The following is a 26,281-nucleotide window of genomic DNA, read 5'->3' on the forward strand; positions in this document are numbered from 1 at the left end:
CGAAGCAAATACAGACTTGGCATTTAATATGGAATTTTTTTTTTGTGGGGGTGAACTTACTTTTCAAGATGTCTTAGAACCAAAAGTTCATTGGAATTATGTTGAAATTATTCTAGATTTTGTTAATGTGACCTTTAAAAGAAACAAAAACCACATTTGACATTTCGAAACAAATAAATTGATCCTTGAAAGTGATGTAAACTGATATCGAACTCAATTCATGGACAGTACTGTGTTAAACTTCTGTACGTTTTCCAGAAGTATCTCTTCATTTTGCACATTAGCCAAATTTTTTTTTAACAAAAACAAAAGTCAAATTACGACTGGGATTACGGACAGTAAAATTACAGTTCAGTACTTCGGGTAACCCCCACGAGCATTCAGGAGAGCACGTACACGTTGAGGCATGCTGTTCACGAGATTTGCCAAGGTTTGGACAGGAATCGCTTGCCATGCAGTGACAATAGCCTGCTGCAATTCACGCACAGAGGTCGGCTGCTGGTCCAAGTGGTCAATTTGACGCGTTAATTCTGCCCACAAGTTCTCTATCGGATGCATATCCGGGGACATGGCAGGCCACTCCATATGCTCTACACCACGGTCAGCAAGAAAGTGTTGGATCATGCGAGCACGATGAGGCCGTGCATTGTCATCTTGGAAGGCAAAGTTTCCTCGAAAGGCTGCACGAGCAAATGGAAGCAATGTTTCTTCCAGAATGGCCCTGTACTTGAACTGGTTCAGGTTTCCATTCAGAACAACCAGGTCAGTTTTGCCCCCTGCATGAAAAGCAGCCCAAACGGTCACCCCACCACATCCAGCTTGGACTCTTGGCACTATACAATCTTTGTTGTAGGCTTCATGCACTTGTCTGCGCACTCGGACGTGACCATCTTGACGATAGACCAGAAATCTCGACTCGTCACTGAAGATCACGTGATTACAGTGTCCTGGCTGCCATTGACGGTGCTCTCTGGCCCACTGCAATCGGCGCTGGCGGTGTTTTCTGGTCAGGCGTGGCTTTCTCAGGGGACGCCTGGCACGATAGCCTGCTTGAACCAGTCGTTGGTTGACTCGCCTTCTGGATACAGGCATATTTGTCAGTTGAGCCGACTCAGCCCTAAGCCGATTAGCTGACTTGGTATGGCCATTGCGGACTAACCAGTGCAGCTGGCGATCATCCCTCCTTGTGGTTCTGCGGGGACGCCCTGGCCTCGGTATTGGAGTAGGGACACCCCTCTGAGCATTTCGTTTCAGGATCTTTGACACCTGACCTTGAGTGCTGCCATACTGCCGAGCAATAGCACGCTCTTTCATGCCGTAATTTCGTAAAGCCACCATTCCATGACAAACAGCATTGTCGAGTTGACGGACCATCTCCAGAGGAAGCGGCAATAACTTTTGGAGACGTGCAGCAGTTGTTTTCCACTAATACAGAATGCAACAACCCTTGTATACCCGACTGTGAAGCCAATCGCCAAATGCACCTGTCCGTACATTTTGCCACGCCACCTGTGATATAATCCTGTTGTTGACTTCTTGCTGCAACTGACAATCAGTGACATGGTTCTTTTAACAAATAAATCACCAAAGTGTAAAAGAAACTCTCCAGATTGATATACTGAGTTAAGAAAGTAAACCCAAGTCAAGAAAAAAAAAAATTCCATATTAAATGCCAAGTCTGTATTTCAACAACAGCCTGGTATTGGCTTAGCGGTTAGGGTGCCGGCTTGGGATCCTCGGATCCTGGGTTCGAATCCCGGTCGATCGCTGAATTAACACCAGGGTGGTTGACTCAGCCTGTCATCCTTCCGAGGTGGGAAAATTGAGTACCAGTTCACTGGTAATTCCCTGTGTGTCGCAAGAGGCGACTAACAGGGTTGGCGGCAGGAAGGATATCCGACCGTAAAACATTGTTTTTAAAAAAGGGGATCACGTTGCCCAAAAAAAGGCCAACCCCTGCTCTGCGGGCAAAAATGGCCTCTAAAGGTGGTATATGTATATATAAACTCCACTGAGCTCTACTGGGCACAATAATTCCATAAACATGCACTAAGCCCAGGATGCACTGTGGTAGAAGCAAATATTTCAACAAGAGACGGTTTCCCGTATATTCTCGCTTTGTCTCACATTCGAATGCCCAAATTGTGGGAAAGAAAGCATCTACACACACATGGATTCATCACAATTACTTCACAATAATAATATGATATTTAACCGGACACATTGATAGTAAATAAATAACAACAAATTATTAACCCCTTGGACACGTATCCAGACAGGTGACTGGTATAAAAACCATAACATTGAACATGGAACCATAACCTCACTTTTAACTTGTTGCCGCAAGTCCTAATGCCATAGGAAGGTGAGGAGGGACCATAATGGGAATTGAAAATTAACAAATGAATACAAGCATGGGCAGATAAAGCAATATGGAAGATAAGGATCAGAGATGATGGGGGTGATGAGGCCTAGCCAATGACGTAAGTCCATCTCCCACACCCCAGTATGTGATACAAATGTGTTTTACAACAATCCGCTCTGCCCAGCATTGCAGTCGAGAAAGACTGAAGAGGACTGAGATGCCCTGATAAAGGACACGAATCGACGTAAAGGGCAAGGACATCAACTCGGATCACTCGGAGTGCACTCACCTTCAAGATGAGCTCGACAACTTCGGTGTGAACCAAGCCATGCACTGGCTCACCATTAACATGCGTAATCAAATCCCCAGCTCGAAGCCCAGCCTCGTGTGCTGGACTGCAATCTTCAACGTTCTGCAGAAGGCACAGGCCACTTTATTCGCTTTGGACATAGACATACATATATATACCTGTGCAGTGTCTGTCACGTCATTGAACTACTCCCTCAAACTTTTGTGAAATCGTACCAAACTTCCGGTCTGCACCTACACTTCCTGTGTGTATGTGCTGAGGGTTTTATTTCAACTTAAATCTTCAACTTCAATTGCTCATAAAAATGTAATATCACCAATATTACAAATAAATTTATACAAAAGAAATGTTTGTATTATGATTGATTAAAATCATGACAACACAGCAACAAGCCTGTGCGTTTGTAGCGACTTGTGGTGAGGTGAAGGTATACACACACACACACACATATATATATATATATATATATATACAGTCATGTGAAAAAGTGAGTACACCCCATGTAAAGTTTTGACTTTTTCAACATATTTCAACATACAGCTATTTGATCTTTATTTCAACAATATTGACAGATAAAGGTGATATAATATAACAAATATCATGAAACATTTACATTTTGTCGTCCATTGTATAATTTAAATAAACATAAATGCAAATTTTGCATGTGGAAAAAGTAAGTACACCCCTACATTTATCACTACTTCAAATACCTAAAATTAGAATCAGGTGCACCAGCTCAGGTGCAAATGATTAGAACATTGTTAGAGAGGATCTTGGAGGAACCAGTCTTATTTAAACCTCAGGCATTTCGTTTGGTTTGCTCTTTGTTGTTGAAGAGTGCGGCGTCACCATGCCGAGATCAAAAGAGCTCTCTGAGGCCTTCAGAAAGAAGGCTATAGATGCCTACGAGTCTGGGAAGGGATTTAAAAAGATCTCCAAACAATTTGAAATCAATAATTCGACTGTCCGGAAGATCATCTACAAGTGGAGAAGATTCCAAACAACTGCCAACTTGTTCAGGCCAGGCCGCCCCAGCATGTTCAGCCCGAGAGCAGACCGCAAGATGCTGAAAGAAGTCTCTAAGAACCCCAGAATGTCATCACGGGACCTACAGGTAGCTCTTGCCACTGTGGATGTCAAAGTGCACGGGTCTACCATTAGACAGAGGTTGCACAAATTTGATGTACATGGGAGGTGTGCCAGGAGGAAACCTTTACTGTCCAGAAAGAACATCAGGGCAAGACTAAAGTTTGCCAATGAACACCTCGGCAAAGACCAGCACTTCTGGAACAATGTGCTCTGGATAGATGAGTCAAAGGTAGAGCTATTTGGCCACAGTACCAGAAGACATGTTTGGCGAAAACCAGAGACAGAATTTGACCACAAGAACCTGATACCAACTGTAAAGCATGGTGGTGGAAATATTATGGTTTGGGGCAGCTTTGCTGCATCAGGGCCTGGGCCGCTCACCATCATAGAATCCACTATGAATTCTTCATTGTACCAGAGGGAGCTTGAGGATAATGTGAGGCCATCTGTCGGAAAGTTGAAGCTCAACTGAAGGTGGACCTTGCAACATGACAATGACCCTAAACATACCAGTAAATCCACCAAGGAATGGCTGAAAAGAAAGAAATGGAGGGGTCTGGAATGGCCAAGTTAAAACCCGGATCTAAATCCCATCGAGATGTTGTGGGGGGATTTGAAACGAGCTGTGCGTGCAAGAAACCCCTCAAACATCGCACAGCTGAAAGAATTCTGCATGGGGGAGTGGGCAAAAATTTCTCCCAGTCGATGTCAGAGACTGGTAGACAGTTATAAGAAACGCCTACTTGAGGTTGTTTCTGCCAAAGGGGGCAATACCACCTATTAGAGCCAAGGGTGTACTTACTTTTTCCACATGCGAAATTTGCATTTATGTTTATTTAAATTATACAATGGACTACAAAATGTAAATGTTTCATGATATTTGTTATATTATATAACCTTTATCTATCAAAATTGTTGAAATGAAGATCAAATAGCTGTATGTTGAAATATGTTGAAAAAGTCAAAACTTTACATGGGGTGTACTTACTTTTTCATGTGACTGTATGTGTGTGTGTGTGTATGTATATATATATATATATTGTCGCGTGACTACCCTTGGTGAACACCGTAGGGTAACACGGATGACCGATTGCGAGACTTTACACTCCCGAGGCGAAAACTCAATGGCGGATTCAAGCTCAACACAAAGTTAAACGCGCGGGAGGCCAGACGCAACGAGCTCCACAGCCTTATCTATTAAAATGAAACACCCAGGAAACTGCGTTCAAATATGTACAGAAAATAATATAAGGATTTATTATTTAAAAGTAATAACAGTGAAAAAAAACACGCGCCGGTAATACTAATAACTAAATCGGGACGTCCCCACACGACTGATATCAAACACAAAACGAGGGAGATTAATTACGAAAAGAACACGTCACGTCGTTCAAAATGTACGCGGATTCGGGCTTATCTGGTCTTTCGTCGTCTTTGTGGCTGCCGTCCAACACCGCTCCTTTCGGCCCGATCGCACACCTCGCTCCAAGTTCCACGGCCCTCTGCGTCCGCCTCCAAGCGCCACCAGGCCTCGTCGGTCCAACGGCCCACACACACCACGAGCTCCTTTGCTCCAACGGTCCACCGCAGGGCTGCACGAAGCAACCAAAACCAAGTGCCAACTGCCAACTGCAACGAGCTGTGGTCACGAATGTTCAACGAACCGTGTCCTGTGCCAACTCCGACGAACTGTGCAACGAACCGTGTCCTGTGCCAACTGCCACGAACTCTGGTACGGAACTGTAACAACGAACTCTGCGACTCAACTCTCTCAACTCTGGACTCCACTCGAACTGCCGAAATGGCGTCCGACCGTCGCCTATATTGGTGGCCGATGACGTCACATTGGCGCGCTCCTCAGCCAATCATAGCCTCCCAACTCGCCCAGGTCACGCCCTCTGCGGCATGCGACTCCTGACATCTCCCGTCCGTGACCCCGCGGTCCTGGTGTAACACGTGCCAGCGAGGTTGGTAGGCCTTTGAGGTGCGCAGGCGAGGTTTGTAGGCCTTGGAGGTGTAAACGGTGGCGGTGTATTGTGGCGGTGTTCTTGGCCTGGTGGTGCCCATTTATTACGAAGTCAATGTCAGGGAAAGGGAATTATTTAATGTTGCACTAAGGACCTAACTAATGTTTATGTGGTTTGCAGTGCCATAAAGGACAAAGGTTTGATTACTAGGTGATACTCACAGGGGCGTTACCTTTAATCCCTCACTATTTAACACTCAAATCTCCAGGTAGATCCACACTCATACATCTTACCCCGACAACCGCCTGAACATCAATAACTTATTACATGTAGAGTCCCTGTCACGACAGCCGAATACCTACCTATTCAGATCTACCTAGCTCTAGATGTTGCATTACCAAATTCATAACACAGCCCCCCCCCTGGAACCGTAGCTCCTGCAAGGTTCACCGCAGGGCTACCATTCCAGCCTTAACACTTACTGTCACACACTTAATTAACCTATGAAATAAATCAGGAAGGGCTGTGGGAAGTGAGTCGGACTACCTACCTACACTTCCTTAACATGCTGAACCCCTTAACCATCATGCAAGTATGTACATCTTCTTCGTTGTTCCTGTGGAGGGAGGAAACAACAACACACAACACTAACTTAACCACAAAACTTAACCATCTTTCCAAAACTCAAAACTCTCACCTTTGTACATACCCCGGTCTACAGACCGCGTCCCCCGGTGGATGCCACAAGACTCAACCTTACCTGCGGGGCCATCCCCAATGCATCCCCCTAAATTTCCTCGGGCCCTGTCCAGATGTTACAGGTGAGTGACACGGCTCGGTGGATTTCGCCCACATTCATGCTACACAGACCCCTTAACCACTCATTCTCATTCCATAGGTCATCAAGGCATTGCAAAAATCAACAAAGCACTTATTCCCAATACACCCCCTGCAGGACCATGGCATTGATGTCATTCACGTGTGTGTGCATTCCTCAACTAGGCAGCGGGGAGGTACCGCACAAAAAGATGGTGGGGGCGCATCAGGCTGTGGTGCCCGCAGTCCCAAAAACAAGTCAACCGACTTACAAATTCATTGCCCCCCCCCCCCCTTTACCTCTTGGCCCCGTGACAGCCCAACAGCCCCTTTCCGCCGTTACCTCGCCGGTGAGGGTCTCCACACACACCAGGCTCCTTTGCCTCCTGCTTTCGCGCAGCAACACGGGTCACCGGGGGACTTCCTCACCCCGCGGCGCCCAACCAGACCCTCCACCGACGAGCTCCAATTTCCAGTTACCACCGGCTGCCAGGGGTAATTGCCGCAGAGGGGGGCCCGCAGGCATCGCTCCTCAGAGCTTGCTCTGTACCTGCGGACACACACACCTTCCCCACCCATGGTCCCCAAAACACACTTCCTCCCCCGCTGCCATTCAATTCTCCACACAACTCAGCACAATTCAGTACAATTCATAGATGGTGTAAAAGGTGTTACAAGGCTTGCCATGGCCTGCCACATGTGAAATCCCCCTCCCCAGTTCACATTTAAACCATCACACATTTCCAAAAGCACAAGTATCGCCCCTCATTATCTCCAATAATCATCACTCACTCTCCAGGTTCCACTCTCACGACCACATCAAAACACCTAACCACAATACAAAAACATACGCCACCCACAAGACACTGTGGCTCCCATTCCATCCCCTCACCGGCCATGTCATCACTCTCACCCGCCTCCCAACTCCAATTTACATGTCCCCAATTTCCAAAGCAAGTCCTGAAGCCTGGGACAGTACTCCTCAAAACACTCACCTCAAGTGCAGGTAGTTGCAGGTTGGTCAGGTTCAAAGTGCAATCCACCCATACAATTCCCCAAATTTCACATTGGGCCTACCAAATCCTTCCAAATTTCTATTTTGTCCCCACTACACTGGCAGGTATGTGGATCCGCATCCAACGGTGATCATCACTACACAACTACCTATGGCCACGACAGCTCTGCACCTCTACCGTGCAAGGGTCACCGGGACAAGGTGAGCAGTCAAAACGCCAACATGGCCCATGAGTGTCCATAAGGGTGCGACCCACCATCCATCCTTCGGCCCCCCCTGCGAGGAACACAGCTGCAGCAGCCCCAGCTGGCCAATGTGGTGAGCACTTGCTGCCACAACACACACTACCGCACACACAACCTCGGCCCTGGGGGGCACGGTCGCAGTGCGTGGCATCCCTACAGCCACGTCCCCTGCACCTCCCCATCATCCCCCAGTCCGACTACAAAACTGCAGCCCCCCCAGTGCTCACCCACACTTGACCACACCAAGGTCCAGTCAACAGCCATGCTCCACCAGGAGACCCACCCAGAAGACATGGTCCACCCACCTCGGACACGCACAGCACCACGTTGACCCTCAGGCTACACAACTACATCCCCATCATCCCACGTCCCAAATATCAGCACAGTTGCCCCCGCAACCAGTTGAAAGCTGTGTCTTGCTACCCTATTAATTTAATCACAGCCTCCAACACTTTGGTCTACACACCTGGATCAATAATGGCGTCACTATACAGTGTCCACCATGGCATTTCACAATCCACCCTTAAATTTGCATCTAACCCACAGATTACCCATGCCAACCATTTGTCACATTTCACTCACCTCACCAAAGAAGGATGCTTTGCCATACACATGCCAGCCGAGCATGGCCCATATGCTCGGCTCGTCGTTACACATCTCCCGATTCACATCCCCATGGCTCTCTTCCCAACCCGAGAGTCCATAAATCACAACGGAGCATCTGTGGAAGGTCGCTCACACCATCACGTTCCACAGATGCCCCAATGGTTGTCCGGCAGGCTATCTCCATCCCTGTCCATTCGGTTTGACCCGCGTCCATAGACCAACCACCATGCCAGGTCACCACATGCTGGTTGTCCCAGAGTCCCTGGAGGAGAGTGCCAGGCCGCATGCCCGGGTGGTCACCACATCAGTCCCAAGTTGGCCGTCCGCAGTGCCACCACCAAAGCGCGACCCACAACACCTCCCCCTAGTGGTCCTCAATATTTGCCATCCCAGGCTTGAGAAACCACCTCGGACCTCCCTGGAGGTCTTAACCCCCACCAGGGTCCGGTGACCCTGCCGGCCCGAGCCACCAGCTCGGACGGCGCCCCGACGGACAAGGGACGCCACACTCCACCAGACCCCCCGTGGGACCCAGGTCGTACCTCGACACCCAAGGCTGGACCCCACGTCCAAATCTCGCCATCACAGCCCCCCAGCTGGCCGGCATACCCAAATTTTGAAAGGGGCAACTTTTGCCCGAGGCCATCACCCATGACCTCCCCATGTCCAAATCCCGCAGCCCGGGGACCAATCCCAACCATGGCTGCTCCAAATCAAGTTCCCATTGTAATTTTATTTTAAATTTTATTTTACAAATTTTCATTCCCACCGCCAAACCGCAGCTGCAGGGAACAACCTCTACCACCGGTTGTTCTGCCCCTCCCTGCAGTTGATCCAAATTCCCTACAGGGACCAAATCTCCAGAAGCTCTATCTCCCGATCCTCCAAGATCCAAATCCAGCCCGGAGCCAACACACTCCCCCAACTGGTTGTCCAATTTTGGAGCCTCGGTTTCCAAATAGCAGTGTACAGTGAGCGTCCCCTCGGTCATTCCAACCACCTCCTCGGACCAACTCACCTCATGTCCCAGGCTCCTTTGGGCCTGAACAAGCTCTACCTCCATGGGACTGTCACAGGTCTCCAGCCGCTGGATCAAATCATCCTCATTATTACAAATCATTCCTGGCCCCGCCAGGCTTTGATCAATATCCCCAATAAATACCTGGTCCGGCTCCATTGCACGGACCCCCAAAAACTCTACCCCCTCTTGCTCCGCACCACCGCCCTGGTGCTGCACAATTCCAAATTCATCCCCCGGTTGGGGTGTTGTGACATCCACACGGTCCCGATAAACAACCAGGCCAGAATGTGGGAAACATTCCCCATTACAACTCTCACATTCCAAATTTCCTTCCCCGCTCACCTGTGGACACTCCACGTTTACCTGCAGGCCTTCCCCATCTACCTGTACACATTCCCCATCCACCTGTGGACATTCCCCGTCCACCTCTGCACCTGCAGTCTCCCCATTTACTTCAATTGCCATTCCCTGTGCAATTCCCAATTTTGCCATTCCCGGTGCAATTCCCTGCTCGTGAGCAACATGCACATCTGCATGGGCCGTACTCTCTCCTGTTCCCAATCTAGCTTCCCCCCGTTCCGATTCAATTTTTGCCACCTTTGGCTTCTCCTGTGCCCCCATTTGAGTTTCTACTTTACCCTCAAATTTCCCCAGTCTGTCCGTAATTTGGTTTTGCACTCTCCCTTCTATGCCATCAATTCGTTCCCCCAGCTGCTGTGCCATTTCCCCAATTTTTCCTTCCTTTCCTTTATTTCATTCCCTTGTTCATTCATTTGTTCATTCATCACCTCCATTTTTCCCTCCAATCCATCGATTTTGCTGTCCATCCCTTCGATTTGTTCTTTCAATCCCTCCTTTAATCCTTCAATTTTATCACTCTGGGCATTCAGTTCCCCTTTTAACCCATCAATTTTATTTCCCATTCCTTCAATGTGTCCCTCCAATCGATCACTCATTCCCTTCATTCCTTCCCTCCATTCCTTCCCCTGTGACTTCATTTGTTCATTCAATCGATCACTCATTCCCTTCATTCCTTCCCCTGGGACTCCATTTTTCGAAGCAATTGACCCAACATCTGGTCGGTTGTCGGGGCCGTTCCTACTACTCCCGACTCCCCGGTGGGGGAGGGGGATAAGTTGGTGCTCGGGACGAGGGAGGTTCCAAGGCTCACCTCTGCATCTAATTCCCCTATTTCCGGCTCACTCCCGACGCTGACGGAGGCCTCGCTGCGTACTTCCATCTCATCAATTTCCGACATCCGCTTTCCGGAAGATTGTTTCCCGCGCGCGTATTTATTTTAATGATTCCTGAAACAATTTAAATTTGACGAAGACACGATATCGCGCTCCGTTTGCCCGATTGATTATTAAATTTCTCCGCCTCGACTATAAAAATTTTGCGTTCGAACGTCGGGCGCAATGTACGCCCGACCGTGTCGATGTCTCCCCGCGGACAAAAAAATTTGTCCGACCGTGTCGATGTCTCGCCGCGGACAAAAAAATTTGTCCGACGGGTTCAAATCCTACACTCCTGACACCACTTGTCGCGTGACTACCCTTGGTGAACACCGTAGGGTAACACGGATGACCGATTGCGAGACTTTACACTCCCGAGGCGAAAACTCAATGGCGGATTCAAGCTCAACACAAAGTTAAACGCGCGGGAGGCCAGACGCAACGAGCTCCACAGCCTTATCTATTAAAATGAAACACCCAGGAAACTGCGTTCAAATATGTACAGAAAATAATATAAGGATTTATTATTTAAAAGTAATAACAGTGAAAAAAAACACGCGCCGGTAATACTAATAACTAAATCGGGACGTCCCCACACGACTGATATCAAACACAAAACGAGGGAGATTAATTACGAAAAGAACACGTCACGTCGTTCAAAATGTACGCGGATTCGGGCTTATCTGGTCTTTCGTCGTCTTTGTGGCTGCCGTCCAACACCGCTCCTTTCGGCCCGATCGCACACCTCGCTCCAAGTTCCACGGCCCTCTGCGTCCGCCTCCCAGCGCCACCAGGCCTCGTCGGTCCAACGGCCCACACACACCACGAGCTCCTTTGCTCCAACGGTCCACCGCAGGGCTGCACGAAGCAACCAAAACCAAGTGCCAACTGCCAACTGCAACGAGCTGTGGTCACGAATGTTCAACGAACCGTGTCCTGTGCCAACTCCGACGAACTGTGCAACGAACCGTGTCCTGTGCCAACTGCCACGAACTCTGGTACGGAACTGTAACAACGAACTCTGCGACTCAACTCTCTCAACTCTGGACTCCACTCGAACTGCCGAAATGGCGTCCGACCGTCGCCTATATTGGTGGCCGATGACGTCACATTGGCGCGCTCCTCAGCCAATCATAGCCTCCCAACTCGCCCAGGTCACGCCCTCTGCGGCATGCGACTCCTGACATCTCCCGTCCGTGACCCCGCGGTCCTGGTGTAACACGTGCCAGCGAGGTTGGTAGGCCTTTGAGGTGCGCAGGCGAGGTTTGTAGGCCTTGGAGGTGTAAACGGTGGCGGTGTATTGTGGCGGTGTTCTTGGCCTGGTGGTGCCCATTTATTACGAAGTCAATGTCAGGGAAAGGGAATTATTTAATGTTGCACTAAGGACCTAACTAATGTTTATGTGGTTTGCAGTGCCATAAAGGACAAAGGTTTGATTACTAGGTGATACTCACAGGGGCGTTACCTTTAATCCCTCACTATTTAACACTCGAATCTCCAGGTAGATCCACACTCATACATCTTACCCCGACAACCGCCTGAACATCAATAACTTATTACATGTAGAGTCCCTGTCACGACAGCCGAATACCTACCTATTCAGATCTACCTAGCTCTAGATGTTGCATTACCAAATTCATAACAATATATATATATGGAGCTTGACCACACTGGGACCTGAATTGTAAGCTACAGGATTGATGGTCTATTTTGACCCATCTAGTGATAGGTTTTGTACAAGAGAAGGTAATCAAAGCTTTGCTTCCACGTGGTATTAAACATTCCGAAGCCCACCACTTCCTTTCCAGGTTATCGTGTTATCTTTTCTTTCTTTCTCTTTCTCTCTCTCTCTTTCTCTTTTTCTTTTTCTTTCTCTTCCTCTCTCTCTCTCTCTCTCTCATTTCCAATTTTTGTTCCATAGCTGTTTCATTCCCAGTCTTCCCTTCCTGTTCTATCATCACCCACCTTGCTGTGTTTGAGCTTGTAACTAGCTCTCTTTGCTGTAAGTATTCCTCTATCGCCCATTCTTCCTTAAAGCGCCTCTCTGTTTGTTGTGTCCCTCTACACTTATGTTAGTGTATTTCCCTGTTTTCCATTTTGTTGATTCTGTCCTGGCCTTTGTTCTAGCTCTTCCGTGAATGTCAACTTTGTACACAAAAACACGCAATGTGTTTAATAAATGAAAGCCCAATAGACGAATCGGAATGAATGGCAAATTAACTTCCAACAGTTTTTTCTTTTTTTAACTAATTTCCATCATTCCCACTCGTATTTTTTTCAACATTTACCCCACTTATCTTAGTTATTTATCCACTTCCAGGAAAAAGAAATGTTGCAACATAGGTCTTGCCAAAAATTCTATAATCCTGTCAAAAAAATCAAGCATTTCTGGTTTCCAATTACCATCCTCCCTTCCGCACTGAAAACATAAAACTTTTTTTGGTTGGAGTTACCTTTCCACACCAAAAGGTGCCGTTGAACGAGCATAATATGCCACTTGAATGTGGTCCATGTCAACCTCTGTCGTCCTGTGTCTTACAGCACTTGCAATCATGTTCGGACAGCTTGTCTGTGCTTAAACATCTCCTATGTCAGAAAAACTTATCATAATCCCACAATAGTAATAAGCCAATAGAAGTTCCCACCTCTAAGTTATCCAGCCTGGGTTCGATTCCCCACCCAACTATAAAATGTCATCCTGGTGTTTCAGGGGCAGGGTGATTCATCAGTGTGCGTTCCGTTCCTCGGATAGACGTTAAACTGGCGACCCGTCTGCCAGCGTTAGTTGGTGGACGTTAAATACCGCACGGTGTCCTTCACGAAGAGTAGGTTAGCTATCGCCAGAACCCTAAAAATAATTACAAATTAATGCCCCAACTCCTTCGCTAAACGTCAGGCCTGGCCAAGATTTGGCTCAAAAACCTGAGTTTGTGAAAGACTTGTGGCCATTAAAGAAAGGATAATAATAATACAGGTTCCCTTATGAGGAACTTAAACAGGCAATTAGGCACATCGAGTCTGCACAATGGTTGCCAACCTATAGGTGTCCATGCTCCATCCTTTTTAAATGATGAGCATCAAGAAAAGCAGTGCAGCACGTACCATTTTTAAAATGTTTGGTTCGACTAGGACGCGGTTCGAACCACCGACCTCACAGCGGACGCTATAACCACTATATCACCGAGTCTGGTTCTCTTTTTCCCATAATACCAAGTTCTCCCTGAATAATATCAATTTTGAGGTTGCCCAGCATGCGCAGCAAGAGCCTGGGGACATGGGTTCGATTCCTCGTCTGAGCGTGTCATTTTCCCACATATGTCAATTAATTAGTTATATAATCCTGTTCATTTATACATGTAAACATTTAATCCTATATACAGGGATTACATACATGTATGTATGTATGTATGTATACATTAATGGCTTTGTATGGTTCAGTGGTGTTCTGGATAGTTTAGTGGGGTTCTGGATGGTTCTGTATGGTTCCGTGGGGTTCTGGATGGTTCTGTAGGGTTCTGTATGGTTGCGTGGGATTCTGGATGGTTCTGTAGGGTTTTGTAGGGTTCTGTATGGTTCCGTGGGGTTCTGGACGGTTCGGTAGGGTTCTGTATGGTTCTGTATGGTTGCGTGGGATTCTGGACGGTTCTGTAGGGTTTTGTAAGGTTGTGTATGGTTGCGTGGGGTTCTGGATGGTTCTGATTTTTTATTCCTCCTCGTCATACTGTGCATCATAATGATAATTTACTGACGGATCTAGAATAATCAGCCTGCATTGCCAGTACATTTAAATGCCAGGTGCTGGTTTAAAAAATTTTTTTTTTCTAAACTTCGAGGCAGGTACAAAATTGTGGAGCTCCTCATGCACTTTGAAAAAGTCTCTGCTTCCGTGTCCAATTACAAAGTGATCCAATGATCCACTCGTTTTCCTGAGAGGGATTATGGGTACACAGAGCGAACCGTACAAAATTAACGGCAGAACGTCGGGGAAGCTTCCGAAGCCAGAATCATAAGAGACAGATAAAGAAATGGAATCAAATCAACAATGTGTTGCATTTAGCAGAACGAGTCGTATAAATTATTGCAATGTGAGCTCTGAGATAATGACAAGTGGAAAAACAAACGACTGCTGTGAATAAACCAAGAGGCAACTCTGATGTGAATCGAATGGATTAATTATAGTGCGTTACGTCACCCGCAAGGAACATCTCATGATGGCTTTAGAGGCCTATGCTTATGTAATGTGTTACTAATTACAATAAAATGTGTTTTCCACTATATTTACTCCCAAATTCTAAAGAGTGGCATCTTCTTACAGTGCAACCAAACAACGTGGAATTCGTCGGATTGAAATCTACATTAGAAATCGTGAAGCATGAACTGACATTTGGAAATACAAACGCAGAAATATTGAGAAAAGAAAATTCGATTATTGTATGGAAATTATTTGGAAGGAACAATATGAGATAAAAAATATATATACAACAAAAGGTGAAGGAAAAAGAATGAGTTGTTCCTGTTTTGTATCCTCATGAGAGCGTATGGCTCATGATGCTGGAATCAAGGTTCAAATCCCAGGTTTTTGTCCAGAATCCGAATACTCATCTCTAAATGTCTCGTCACTACAAGGATGCGTCATTTATTTGAAAGATACATTTCAATATTGTATGCCTTGTCTTGGCTAATGTTTTCTTCTTCTTCTTTGAAGCCAAAAATTGTCACATTCTTGTGGTGTTGGCCGGGGGAAGCTGGTCCGAGTCTTTTGTGAACCGGCTGACCAGGCATGACATTTGATTAAGGTTAGAGCAGGAATTTGTAATTTCTTACCGGGTCTTCATGAAGTATACCGTGGGATATTTAACATCCACCAACAAATGTCGGCAGAAAGGACACCAGTTTGACATCCATCCAAGGGACGGAACACACATTGATGAATCGCCCTGCCTGTGAAACACTGGGATGACAGTTTATAGCTCTGTCGGGATTTGAACCCAGGTGAGGGCACAATGGACAGCGTAGAGGCGAGTGTGTGTGCCTCTAGTCTAGGTCATCATTTCAGCCGTTCCCTTGGTCAAAGTCTAAATACATAAACAAGAAATATGTCGTGCATAGCACGATACTTGCGAAATCCCTAAAATAAGTTGTTGGCCTATGATGACATCAAATATACTTGGTGGTTGAATTCAGTGTCCAGATATGCAAATCTGCTTAAAATTTCAAGTCAATTGGATGAAAATTGAGGATTTTAGAAATCTGGCCTATGTTGACCTTTTGGCCTATGTTGGCCTCATAAATACTTGGTGGTAGAATTCAGTGTCCATATATGCAAATCCTCTTAAAATTTCAAGTCAATCGGATGAAAATTTAGGATTTTATCAATCTGACCTCTGTTGACCTTTTGGCCTATGTTGACCTCAAAAGTTGTTGGGGTTGAATTCAGTGACCAGATATGCAAATCCTCATCAAATTTCAAGTCAATCAGATGAAAATTGAGGATTTTAGAAATTTGGCTTATGTTGATCTTTTGGCCTATGTTGACCTAAAATATAATTGGTGGTTGAATTCAGTGACCAGATATGCAAATTCTATTCAAATTTCAAGTCAATTGGATGAAAATTGAAGATTTTTGAAATTTGACAAAGTTGATGACCTTTGGCCTATGTTGACCTATTGACCTTTTGACCCCAAAAACAATAAACTTATAAACAAAAACAAAACAAGCCCCTAGCTTATGACCAGCTCTACCGTTTGGTGAAGTTTTGTGAAGATCGGTTGAAAATTGTGACCTGCGGCGATTGACAGACAAACAGACAAACAGACAGAATGAAAAATCACTCATAGAGCGACACTTGGCAAAACAGAACAAAGTGGAATGGCACTCAGTAGAGCATCCTTTTAACCTCAAAAATAGTTGGTGGTTGAATTCAGTTGGCTGATATGAAAATCCTATTCAAATTTTAAGTCAATCGGATGAAAATTGAGGCTTTTAGTAATTTGGAAACTGCGGTTGACCTTGGGCCTATGTTGACCTTTTGGCCTATGCTGATCTCAAAAATAGTTGTTGGTTGAATTCAGTTAACTGATGTGTAAATCCCATTCAAATTTCAAGTGAATCGTATGAAAATTGAGGATTTTAGAAATTTGAAATTGTTGTTGACTTTTGGCCGATGTTGCTCTTTTGCCCTTTGGTGATCTCAAAAATAGTTGGTGGTTGAATTCAGTTTGCTGATATGTAAATCCCATTCAGATTTCAAGTGAATCGGATGAAAATTGAGGATTTTAGAAATTTTTTAAAAAGTGGTTGACCTTTGGCCTATGTTGACCTTTTGGCCAGAGCTAATCTCAAAAATAGTTGATGGTTGAATTCAGTAAGCCGATATGCAAATCCTCTTCAAATTTCAAGTCAATCGGATGAATATTGAGGATTTTATAAATTAAGAAAAAAGTGGTTGAACTTTGGCCGACGTTGACCTTGCCCAAGCTGATCTCAAAAATAGTTGGTGGTTGAATTCAGTAAGCCGATTTGTAAATCCTATTCAAATTTCAAGTCAATCGGATGAAAATTAAGGATTTTACAAATTTAAAAAAAAATTGTTGACCTTTGGCCTATGTTGACCTTTTGGCCTATGTTGATCTCAAAAATAGTTGGTTCTTGAATTCAATTCGTCAATGTACAAAAGAGCATGCACAGCTGTAAGGACGAAGGACGGGAACAGTGGTGAGTTTGAGGTGAAGGTGGGAGTGCGTCAGGGGTCGGTACTAAGTCCACGACTATTTGTAGCTGTGATGGAGGTGCTGGCTCAGAACGTAAAGGAGGGTTTACCGTGGGAGTTGTTGTATGCAGATGATCTGGTGTTGATTGCGGAAAGTATGGATGGACTGAAGGAAAAGATGAACAAGTAGAAGGAACGGTATGGAGACAAAAGGTCTGAAGGTGAATATAGGAAAGACAAAGGTGATGGCAAGTGGTAAAGCATGTGGTGAGGTGGAAAGAACTGGGAAGTGGCCATGTGCTGTGTGCAGGAAGGGTGTCGGAGTGAACTAAATTCAATGTACAATGTGCGCTGAGTGGGTTCATCAAAAATGTAGTGGTCTGAGAGGGTCATTAACCAGTGTGGCAGCTACATTCAAATGTAAGGTGTGCACAGAGGGAGCTGCAGATGGAGGAAATGTTGAGTTGGATCTTGGAGACGGCGTGAAGCTGGAAGGTGTGAAAACATTTTGCTACCTCGGAGACATGCTGAATGGAGAAGGTGGATCAAAGTCGGCAACGGTTGCCAGAGTGAGATGTGCATGGAAGAAGTTTCGGGAATTGAGTGGCGTGCTGATGAGGAGGGGAGTGTCGTTGAAGCTGAAGGGAAAGGTGTATGTGTGAGAAGTGTTATGATTTATGGGAGCGAGACATGGGTCATGAATGTAGAGCAGCAACGAAAGTTGGAAAGGGTGGAAATGCGAATGGTTCGGTGGATGTGCGGAGTATCGTTGAGAGAGAGGAAGACAAATGATGAATTGCGAAAGATGATGGGAATAGAGCCTGTGATTGATGCTGTGAAGAGGAACAGGTTGAGATGGTGTGGTCACGTGTTGAGGAAGGATGAAAGTGACCGGTTGAGAAGATTGATGGAAATGAATGTAGAAGGAAGTAGAGGACGGGGAAGACCGAGAAAGACTTGGCTTAAGATGGTGGAAGAAGAAATGCGGGCAAGGGGGTTAACAAGGGGAGATGCAGAAAATAGGGCAAAATGGAGAAGATTGTCATGGGGACCGCAAGGCTAACCCCCGCTCTAGCAGGGAAAATGGCCTTAAAATGCATGTTGTTGTTGTTGTTGTTGTTGAATTCAATTTGCCGATATGTATATCCTATTCAAATTTCAAGTCAATCGGATGAAAATTGAGGATTTTAGAAATTTGAAAAAGGTGGTTGACCTTTGACCTATGTTGACCTTTTGACCCCAAAAATATATAGGATTTTGTCGGATGACAAAATCTAACATTTGGTAAAGTTTCGTGAAGATCGGTTTAAAATTGTGACCTGTAGGCAAGTATAAGTGAGTGGACAGACAAACAAACACACACACACACACACAAACAAACAAACACACAAACCAGAGTGAAGCCCACCACTTCCTTTCCAGGTTATCGTGTTATCTTTTCTTTCTTTCTCTTTCTCTCTCTCTCTTTCTCTTTTTCTTTTTCTTTCTCTTCCTCTCTCTCTCTCTCTCTCTCATTTCCAATTTTTGTTCCATAGCTGTTTCATTCCCAGTCTTCCCTTCCTGTTCTATCATCACCCACCTTGCTGTGTTTGAGCTTGTAACTAGCTCTCTTTGCTGTAAGTATTCCTCTATCGCCCATTCTTCCTTAAAGCGCCTCTCTGTTTGTTGTGTCCCTCTACACTTATGTTAGTGTATTTCCCTGTTTTCCATTTTGTTGATTCTGTCCTGGCCTTTGTTCTAGCTCTTCCGTGAATGTCAACTTTGTACACAAAAACACGCAATGTGTTTAATAAATGAAAGCCCAATAGACGAATCGGAATGAATGGCAAATTAACTTCCAACAGTTTTTTCTTTTTTTAACTAATTTCCATCATTCCCACTCGTATTTTTTTCAACATTTACCCCACTTATCTTAGTTATTTATCCACTTCCAGGAAAAAGAAATGTTGCAACATAGGTCTTGCCAAAAATTCTATAATCCTGTCAAAAAAATCAAGCATTTCTGGTTTCCAATTACCATCCTCCCTTCCGCACTGAAAACATAAAACTTTTTTTGGTTGGAGTTACCTTTCCACACCAAAAGGTGCCGTTGAACGAGCATAATATGCCACTTGAATGTGGTCCATGTCAACCTCTGTCGTCCTGTGTCTTACAGCACTTGCAATCATGTTCGGACAGCTTGTCTGTGCTTAAACATCTCCTATGTCAGAAAAACTTATCATAATCCCACAATAGTAATAAGCCAATAGAAGTTCCCACCTCTAAGTTATCCAGCCTGGGTTCGATTCCCCACCCAACTATAAAATGTCATCCTGGTGTTTCAGGGGCAGGGTGATTCATCAGTGTGCGTTCCGTTCCTCGGATAGACGTTAAACTGGCGACCCGTCTGCCAGCGTTAGTTGGTGGACGTTAAATACCGCACGGTGTCCTTCACGAAGAGTAGGTTAGCTATCGCCAGAACCCTAAAAATAATTACAAATTAATGCCCCAACTCCTTCGCTAAACGTCAGGCCTGGCCAAGATTTGGCTCAAAAACCTGAGTTTGTGAAAGACTTGTGGCCATTAAAGAAAGGATAATAATAATACAGGTTCCCTTATGAGGAACTTAAACAGGCAATTAGGCACATCGAGTCTGCACAATGGTTGCCAACCTATAGGTGTCCATGCTCCATCCTTTTTAAATGATGAGCATCAAGAAAAGCAGTGCAGCACGTACCATTTTTAAAATGTTTGGTTCGACTAGGACGCGGTTCGAACCACCGACCTCACAGCGGACGCTATAACCACTATATCACCGAGTCTGGTTCTCTTTTTCCCATAATACCAAGTTCTCCCTGAATAATATCAATTTTGAGGTTGCCCAGCATGCGCAGCAAGAGCCTGGGGACATGGGTTCGATTCCTCGTCTGAGCGTGTCATTTTCCCACATATGTCAATTAATTAGTTATATAATCCTGTTCATTTATACATGTAAACATTTAATCCTATATACAGGGATTACATACATGTATGTATGTATGTATGTATACATTAATGGCTTTGTATGGTTCAGTGGTGTTCTGGATAGTTTAGTGGGGTTCTGGATGGTTCTGTATGGTTCCGTGGGGTTCTGGATGGTTCTGTAGGGTTCTGTATGGTTGCGTGGGATTCTGGATGGTTCTGTAGGGTTTTGTAGGGTTCTGTATGGTTCCGTGGGGTTCTGGACGGTTCGGTAGGGTTCTGTATGGTTCTGTATGGTTGCGTGGGATTCTGGACGGTTCTGTAGGGTTTTGTAAGGTTGTGTATGGTTGCGTGGGGTTCTGGATGGTTCTGATTTTTTATTCCTCCTCGTCATACTGTGCATCATAATGATAATTTACTGACGGATCTAGAATAATCAGCCTGCATTGCCAGTACATTTAAATGCCAGGTGCTGGTTTAAAAAATTTTTTTTTTCTAAACTTCGAGGCAGGTACAAAATTGTGGAGCTCCTCATGCACTTTGAAAAAGTCTCTGCTTCCGTGTCCAATTACAAAGTGATCCAATGATCCACTCGTTTTCCTGAGAGGGATTATGGGTACACAGAGCGAACCGTACAAAATTAACGGCAGAACGTCGGGGAAGCTTCCGAAGCCAGAATCATAAGAGACAGATAAAGAAATGGAATCAAATCAACAATGTGTTGCATTTAGCAGAACGAGTCGTATAAATTATTGCAATGTGAGCTCTGAGATAATGACAAGTGGAAAAACAAACGACTGCTGTGAATAAACCAAGAGGCAACTCTGATGTGAATCGAATGGATTAATTATAGTGCGTTACGTCACCCGCAAGGAACATCTCATGATGGCTTTAGAGGCCTATGCTTATGTAATGTGTTACTAATTACAATAAAATGTGTTTTCCACTATATTTACTCCCAAATTCTAAAGAGTGGCATCTTCTTACAGTGCAACCAAACAACGTGGAATTCGTCGGATTGAAATCTACATTAGAAATCGTGAAGCATGAACTGACATTTGGAAATACAAACGCAGAAATATTGAGAAAAGAAAATTCGATTATTGTATGGAAATTATTTGGAAGGAACAATATGAGATAAAAAATATATATACAACAAAAGGTGAAGGAAAAAGAATGAGTTGTTCCTGTTTTGTATCCTCATGAGAGCGTATGGCTCATGATGCTGGAATCAAGGTTCAAATCCCAGGTTTTTGTCCAGAATCCGAATACTCATCTCTAAATGTCTCGTCACTACAAGGATGCGTCATTTATTTGAAAGATACATTTCAATATTGTATGCCTTGTCTTGGCTAATGTTTTCTTCTTCTTCTTTGAAGCCAAAAATTGTCACATTCTTGTGGTGTTGGCCGGGGGAAGCTGGTCCGAGTCTTTTGTGAACCGGCTGACCAGGCATGACATTTGATTAAGGTTAGAGCAGGAATTTGTAATTTCTTACCGGGTCTTCATGAAGTATACCGTGGGATATTTAACATCCACCAACAAATGTCGGCAGAAAGGACACCAGTTTGACATCCATCCAAGGGACGGAACACACATTGATGAATCGCCCTGCCTGTGAAACACTGGGATGACAGTTTATAGCTCTGTCGGGATTTGAACCCAGGTGAGGGCACAATGGACAGCGTAGAGGCGAGTGTGTGTGCCTCTAGTCTAGGTCATCATTTCAGCCGTTCCCTTGGTCAAAGTCTAAATACATAAACAAGAAATATGTCGTGCATAGCACGATACTTGCGAAATCCCTAAAATAAGTTGTTGGCCTATGATGACATCAAATATACTTGGTGGTTGAATTCAGTGTCCAGATATGCAAATCTGCTTAAAATTTCAAGTCAATTGGATGAAAATTGAGGATTTTAGAAATCTGGCCTATGTTGACCTTTTGGCCTATGTTGGCCTCATAAATACTTGGTGGTAGAATTCAGTGTCCATATATGCAAATCCTCTTAAAATTTCAAGTCAATCGGATGAAAATTTAGGATTTTATCAATCTGACCTCTGTTGACCTTTTGGCCTATGTTGACCTCAAAAGTTGTTGGGGTTGAATTCAGTGACCAGATATGCAAATCCTCATCAAATTTCAAGTCAATCAGATGAAAATTGAGGATTTTAGAAATTTGGCTTATGTTGATCTTTTGGCCTATGTTGACCTAAAATATAATTGGTGGTTGAATTCAGTGACCAGATATGCAAATTCTATTCAAATTTCAAGTCAATTGGATGAAAATTGAAGATTTTTGAAATTTGACAAAGTTGATGACCTTTGGCCTATGTTGACCTATTGACCTTTTGACCCCAAAAACAATAAACTTATAAACAAAAACAAAACAAGCCCCTAGCTTATGACCAGCTCTACCGTTTGGTGAAGTTTTGTGAAGATCGGTTGAAAATTGTGACCTGCGGCGATTGACAGACAAACAGACAAACAGACAGAATGAAAAATCACTCATAGAGCGACACTTGGCAAAACAGAACAAAGTGGAATGGCACTCAGTAGAGCATCCTTTTAACCTCAAAAATAGTTGGTGGTTGAATTCAGTTGGCTGATATGAAAATCCTATTCAAATTTTAAGTCAATCGGATGAAAATTGAGGCTTTTAGTAATTTGGAAACTGCGGTTGACCTTGGGCCTATGTTGACCTTTTGGCCTATGCTGATCTCAAAAATAGTTGTTGGTTGAATTCAGTTAACTGATGTGTAAATCCCATTCAAATTTCAAGTGAATCGTATGAAAATTGAGGATTTTAGAAATTTGAAATTGTTGTTGACTTTTGGCCGATGTTGCTCTTTTGCCCTTTGGTGATCTCAAAAATAGTTGGTGGTTGAATTCAGTTTGCTGATATGTAAATCCCATTCAGATTTCAAGTGAATCGGATGAAAATTGAGGATTTTAGAAATTTTTTAAAAAGTGGTTGACCTTTGGCCTATGTTGACCTTTTGGCCAGAGCTAATCTCAAAAATAGTTGATGGTTGAATTCAGTAAGCCGATATGCAAATCCTCTTCAAATTTCAAGTCAATCGGATGAATATTGAGGATTTTATAAATTAAGAAAAAAGTGGTTGAACTTTGGCCGACGTTGACCTTGCCCAAGCTGATCTCAAAAATAGTTGGTGGTTGAATTCAGTAAGCCGATTTGTAAATCCTATTCAAATTTCAAGTCAATCGGATGAAAATTAAGGATTTTACAAATTTAAAAAAAAATTGTTGACCTTTGGCCTATGTTGACCTTTTGGCCTATGTTGATCTCAAAAATAGTTGGTTCTTGAATTCAATTCGTCAATGTACAAAAGAGCATGCACAGCTGTAAGGACGAAGGACGGGAACAGTGGTGAGTTTGAGGTGAAGGTGGGAGTGCGTCAGGGGTCGGTACTAAGTCCACGACTATTTGTAGCTGTGATGGAGGTGCTGGCTCAGAACGTAAAGGAGGGTTTACCGTGGGAGTTGTTGTATGCAGATGATCTGGTGTTGATTGCGGAAAGTATGGATGGACTGAAGGAAAAGATGAACAAGTAGAAGGAACGGTATGGAGACAAAAGGTCTGAAGGTGAATATAGGAAAGACAAAGGTGATGGCAAGTGGTAAAGCATGTGGTGAGGTGGAAAGAACTGGGAAGTGGCCATGTGCTGTGTGCAGGAAGGGTGTCGGAGTGAACTAAATTCAATGTACAATGTGCGCTGAGTGGGTTCATCAAAAATGTAGTGGTCTGAGAGGGTCATTAACCAGTGTGGCAGCTACATTCAAATGTAAGGTGTGCACAGAGGGAGCTGCAGATGGAGGAAATGTTGAGTTGGATCTTGGAGACGGCGTGAAGCTGGAAGGTGTGAAAACATTTTGCTACCTCGGAGACATGCTGAATGGAGAAGGTGGATCAAAGTCGGCAACGGTTGCCAGAGTGAGATGTGCATGGAAGAAGTTTCGGGAATTGAGTGGCGTGCTGATGAGGAGGGGAGTGTCGTTGAAGCTGAAGGGAAAGGTGTATGTGTGAGAAGTGTTATGATTTATGGGAGCGAGACATGGGTCATGAATGTAGAGCAGCAACGAAAGTTGGAAAGGGTGGAAATGCGAATGGTTCGGTGGATGTGCGGAGTATCGTTGAGAGAGAGGAAGACAAATGATGAATTGCGAAAGATGATGGGAATAGAGCCTGTGATTGATGCTGTGAAGAGGAACAGGTTGAGATGGTGTGGTCACGTGTTGAGGAAGGATGAAAGTGACCGGTTGAGAAGATTGATGGAAATGAATGTAGAAGGAAGTAGAGGACGGGGAAGACCGAGAAAGACTTGGCTTAAGATGGTGGAAGAAGAAATGCGGGCAAGGGGGTTAACAAGGGGAGATGCAGAAAATAGGGCAAAATGGAGAAGATTGTCATGGGGACCGCAAGGCTAACCCCCGCTCTAGCAGGGAAAATGGCCTTAAAATGCATGTTGTTGTTGTTGTTGTTGTTGAATTCAATTTGCCGATATGTATATCCTATTCAAATTTCAAGTCAATCGGATGAAAATTGAGGATTTTAGAAATTTGAAAAAGGTGGTTGACCTTTGACCTATGTTGACCTTTTGACCCCAAAAATATATAGGATTTTGTCGGATGACAAAATCTAACATTTGGTAAAGTTTCGTGAAGATCGGTTTAAAATTGTGACCTGTAGGCAAGTATAAGTGAGTGGACAGACAAACAAACACACACACACACACACAAACAAACAAACACACAAACCAGAGTGATCAACATACTTGCAAAAAAATTCTTTTTTTGCCAAGTAATAACGCACAAGACCAACCAATATCCTTGAAAAGGCTTCGATTTTCGCAAGTAATAAACTAGAAAACAGCATTTCAGGCAAATGCAAAGGATATGCCTCCGCTCGCGTTAGAAGTCAACCCACCTTTACCTTTGGTCTCAATTAAAGGTCACATGGGAGAGAAAAGAGTGACATTAGATCCTGGTAACTCGAGTTTGGTCTGCAAAATTATTTTCAAAGGCGGCTAACCTTTGACCTGTTGAATCCCAAAAAACCAAACGGTAATCTTTGTGTTATTCTATACTTTTGCCAAGTTTGGTCTAAATCCCTTCAGTGGTTCACAGGACATCGTGGTAACAAAAAAAAAGAAGAAGATAACAGGCATAGGCACAGACGGGTGGACACATAACCCGAAAACATAATGCCTCAGGCCTATCGGCTGCTGATCCGGCCTAACGGCTGCTGATCCGGCCTATCGGCTGCTGATCCGGCCTATCGGCTGCTGATCCGGCCTATCGGCTGCTGATCCGGCCTAACGGCTGCTGATCCGGCCTAACGGCTGCTGATCCGGCCTAACGGCTGCTGATCCGGCCTAACGGCTGCTGATCCGGCCTAACGGCTGCTGATCCGGCCTAACGGCTGCTGATCTGGCCTAACGGCTGCTGATCCGGCCTAACGGCTGCTGATCCGGCCTAACGGCTGCTGATCCGGACTAACGGCTGCTGATCCGGCCTATCCGCTGCTGATCCGGCCAATCGGCTGCTGATCCAGCCTAACGGCTGCTGATCCGGCCAATCGGCTGCTGATCCGGCCAATCGGCTGCTGATCCGGCCTATCGGCTGCTGATCCGGCCTAACGGCTGCTGATCCGGCCTAACGGCTGCTGATCCGGCCTTTCGGCTGCTGATCCGGCCTATCGGCTGCTGGTCCGGCCTATCGGCATCTAGTCAGGCCTATCGGCAGGTGATCCGGCCTATCGGTTGCTGAACCGGCCAATCAGCTGCTGGTCCGGCCTATCGGCTGTTGGTCCGACCTATCGGCTGCTGATCCGGCCTAACGGCTGCTGATCCGGCCTATCGGCTGCTGATCTGGCCTATCCGCTGCTGATCCGGCTTGTCGGCTGCTGGTCCGGCCTGTCGGCAGCTGATCCGGCCAATCGGC

At 45.0% G+C, this 26,281-nt stretch overlaps 1 protein-coding gene across 19 annotated transcripts in view; it reads right to left on the reverse strand.

Moving 5' to 3' along the window:
• The window catches only part of LOC137422533 (microtubule-associated serine/threonine-protein kinase 3), a 498,013-nt gene that overhangs the window by 19,997 nt on the left and 451,735 nt on the right, over nucleotides 1-26,281 (reverse strand). For all 19 annotated transcript variants that reach the window (XM_068109313.2, XM_068109270.2, XM_078770458.1 and 16 more), the window contains one exon: nucleotides 2,655-2,777. In XM_068109313.2, the coding sequence (XP_067965414.2) occupies nucleotides 2,655-2,777 (123 nt within the window). The remainder of the gene's footprint in view (nucleotides 1-2,654; nucleotides 2,778-26,281) is intronic.

Source organism: Myxine glutinosa, chromosome 1, assembly GCF_964187855.1.
Source record: "Myxine glutinosa chromosome 1, kmMyxGlut1.1, whole genome shotgun sequence".
In the NCBI taxonomy this organism is placed as follows: Eukaryota; Metazoa; Chordata; class Myxini; order Myxiniformes; family Myxinidae; genus Myxine; species Myxine glutinosa.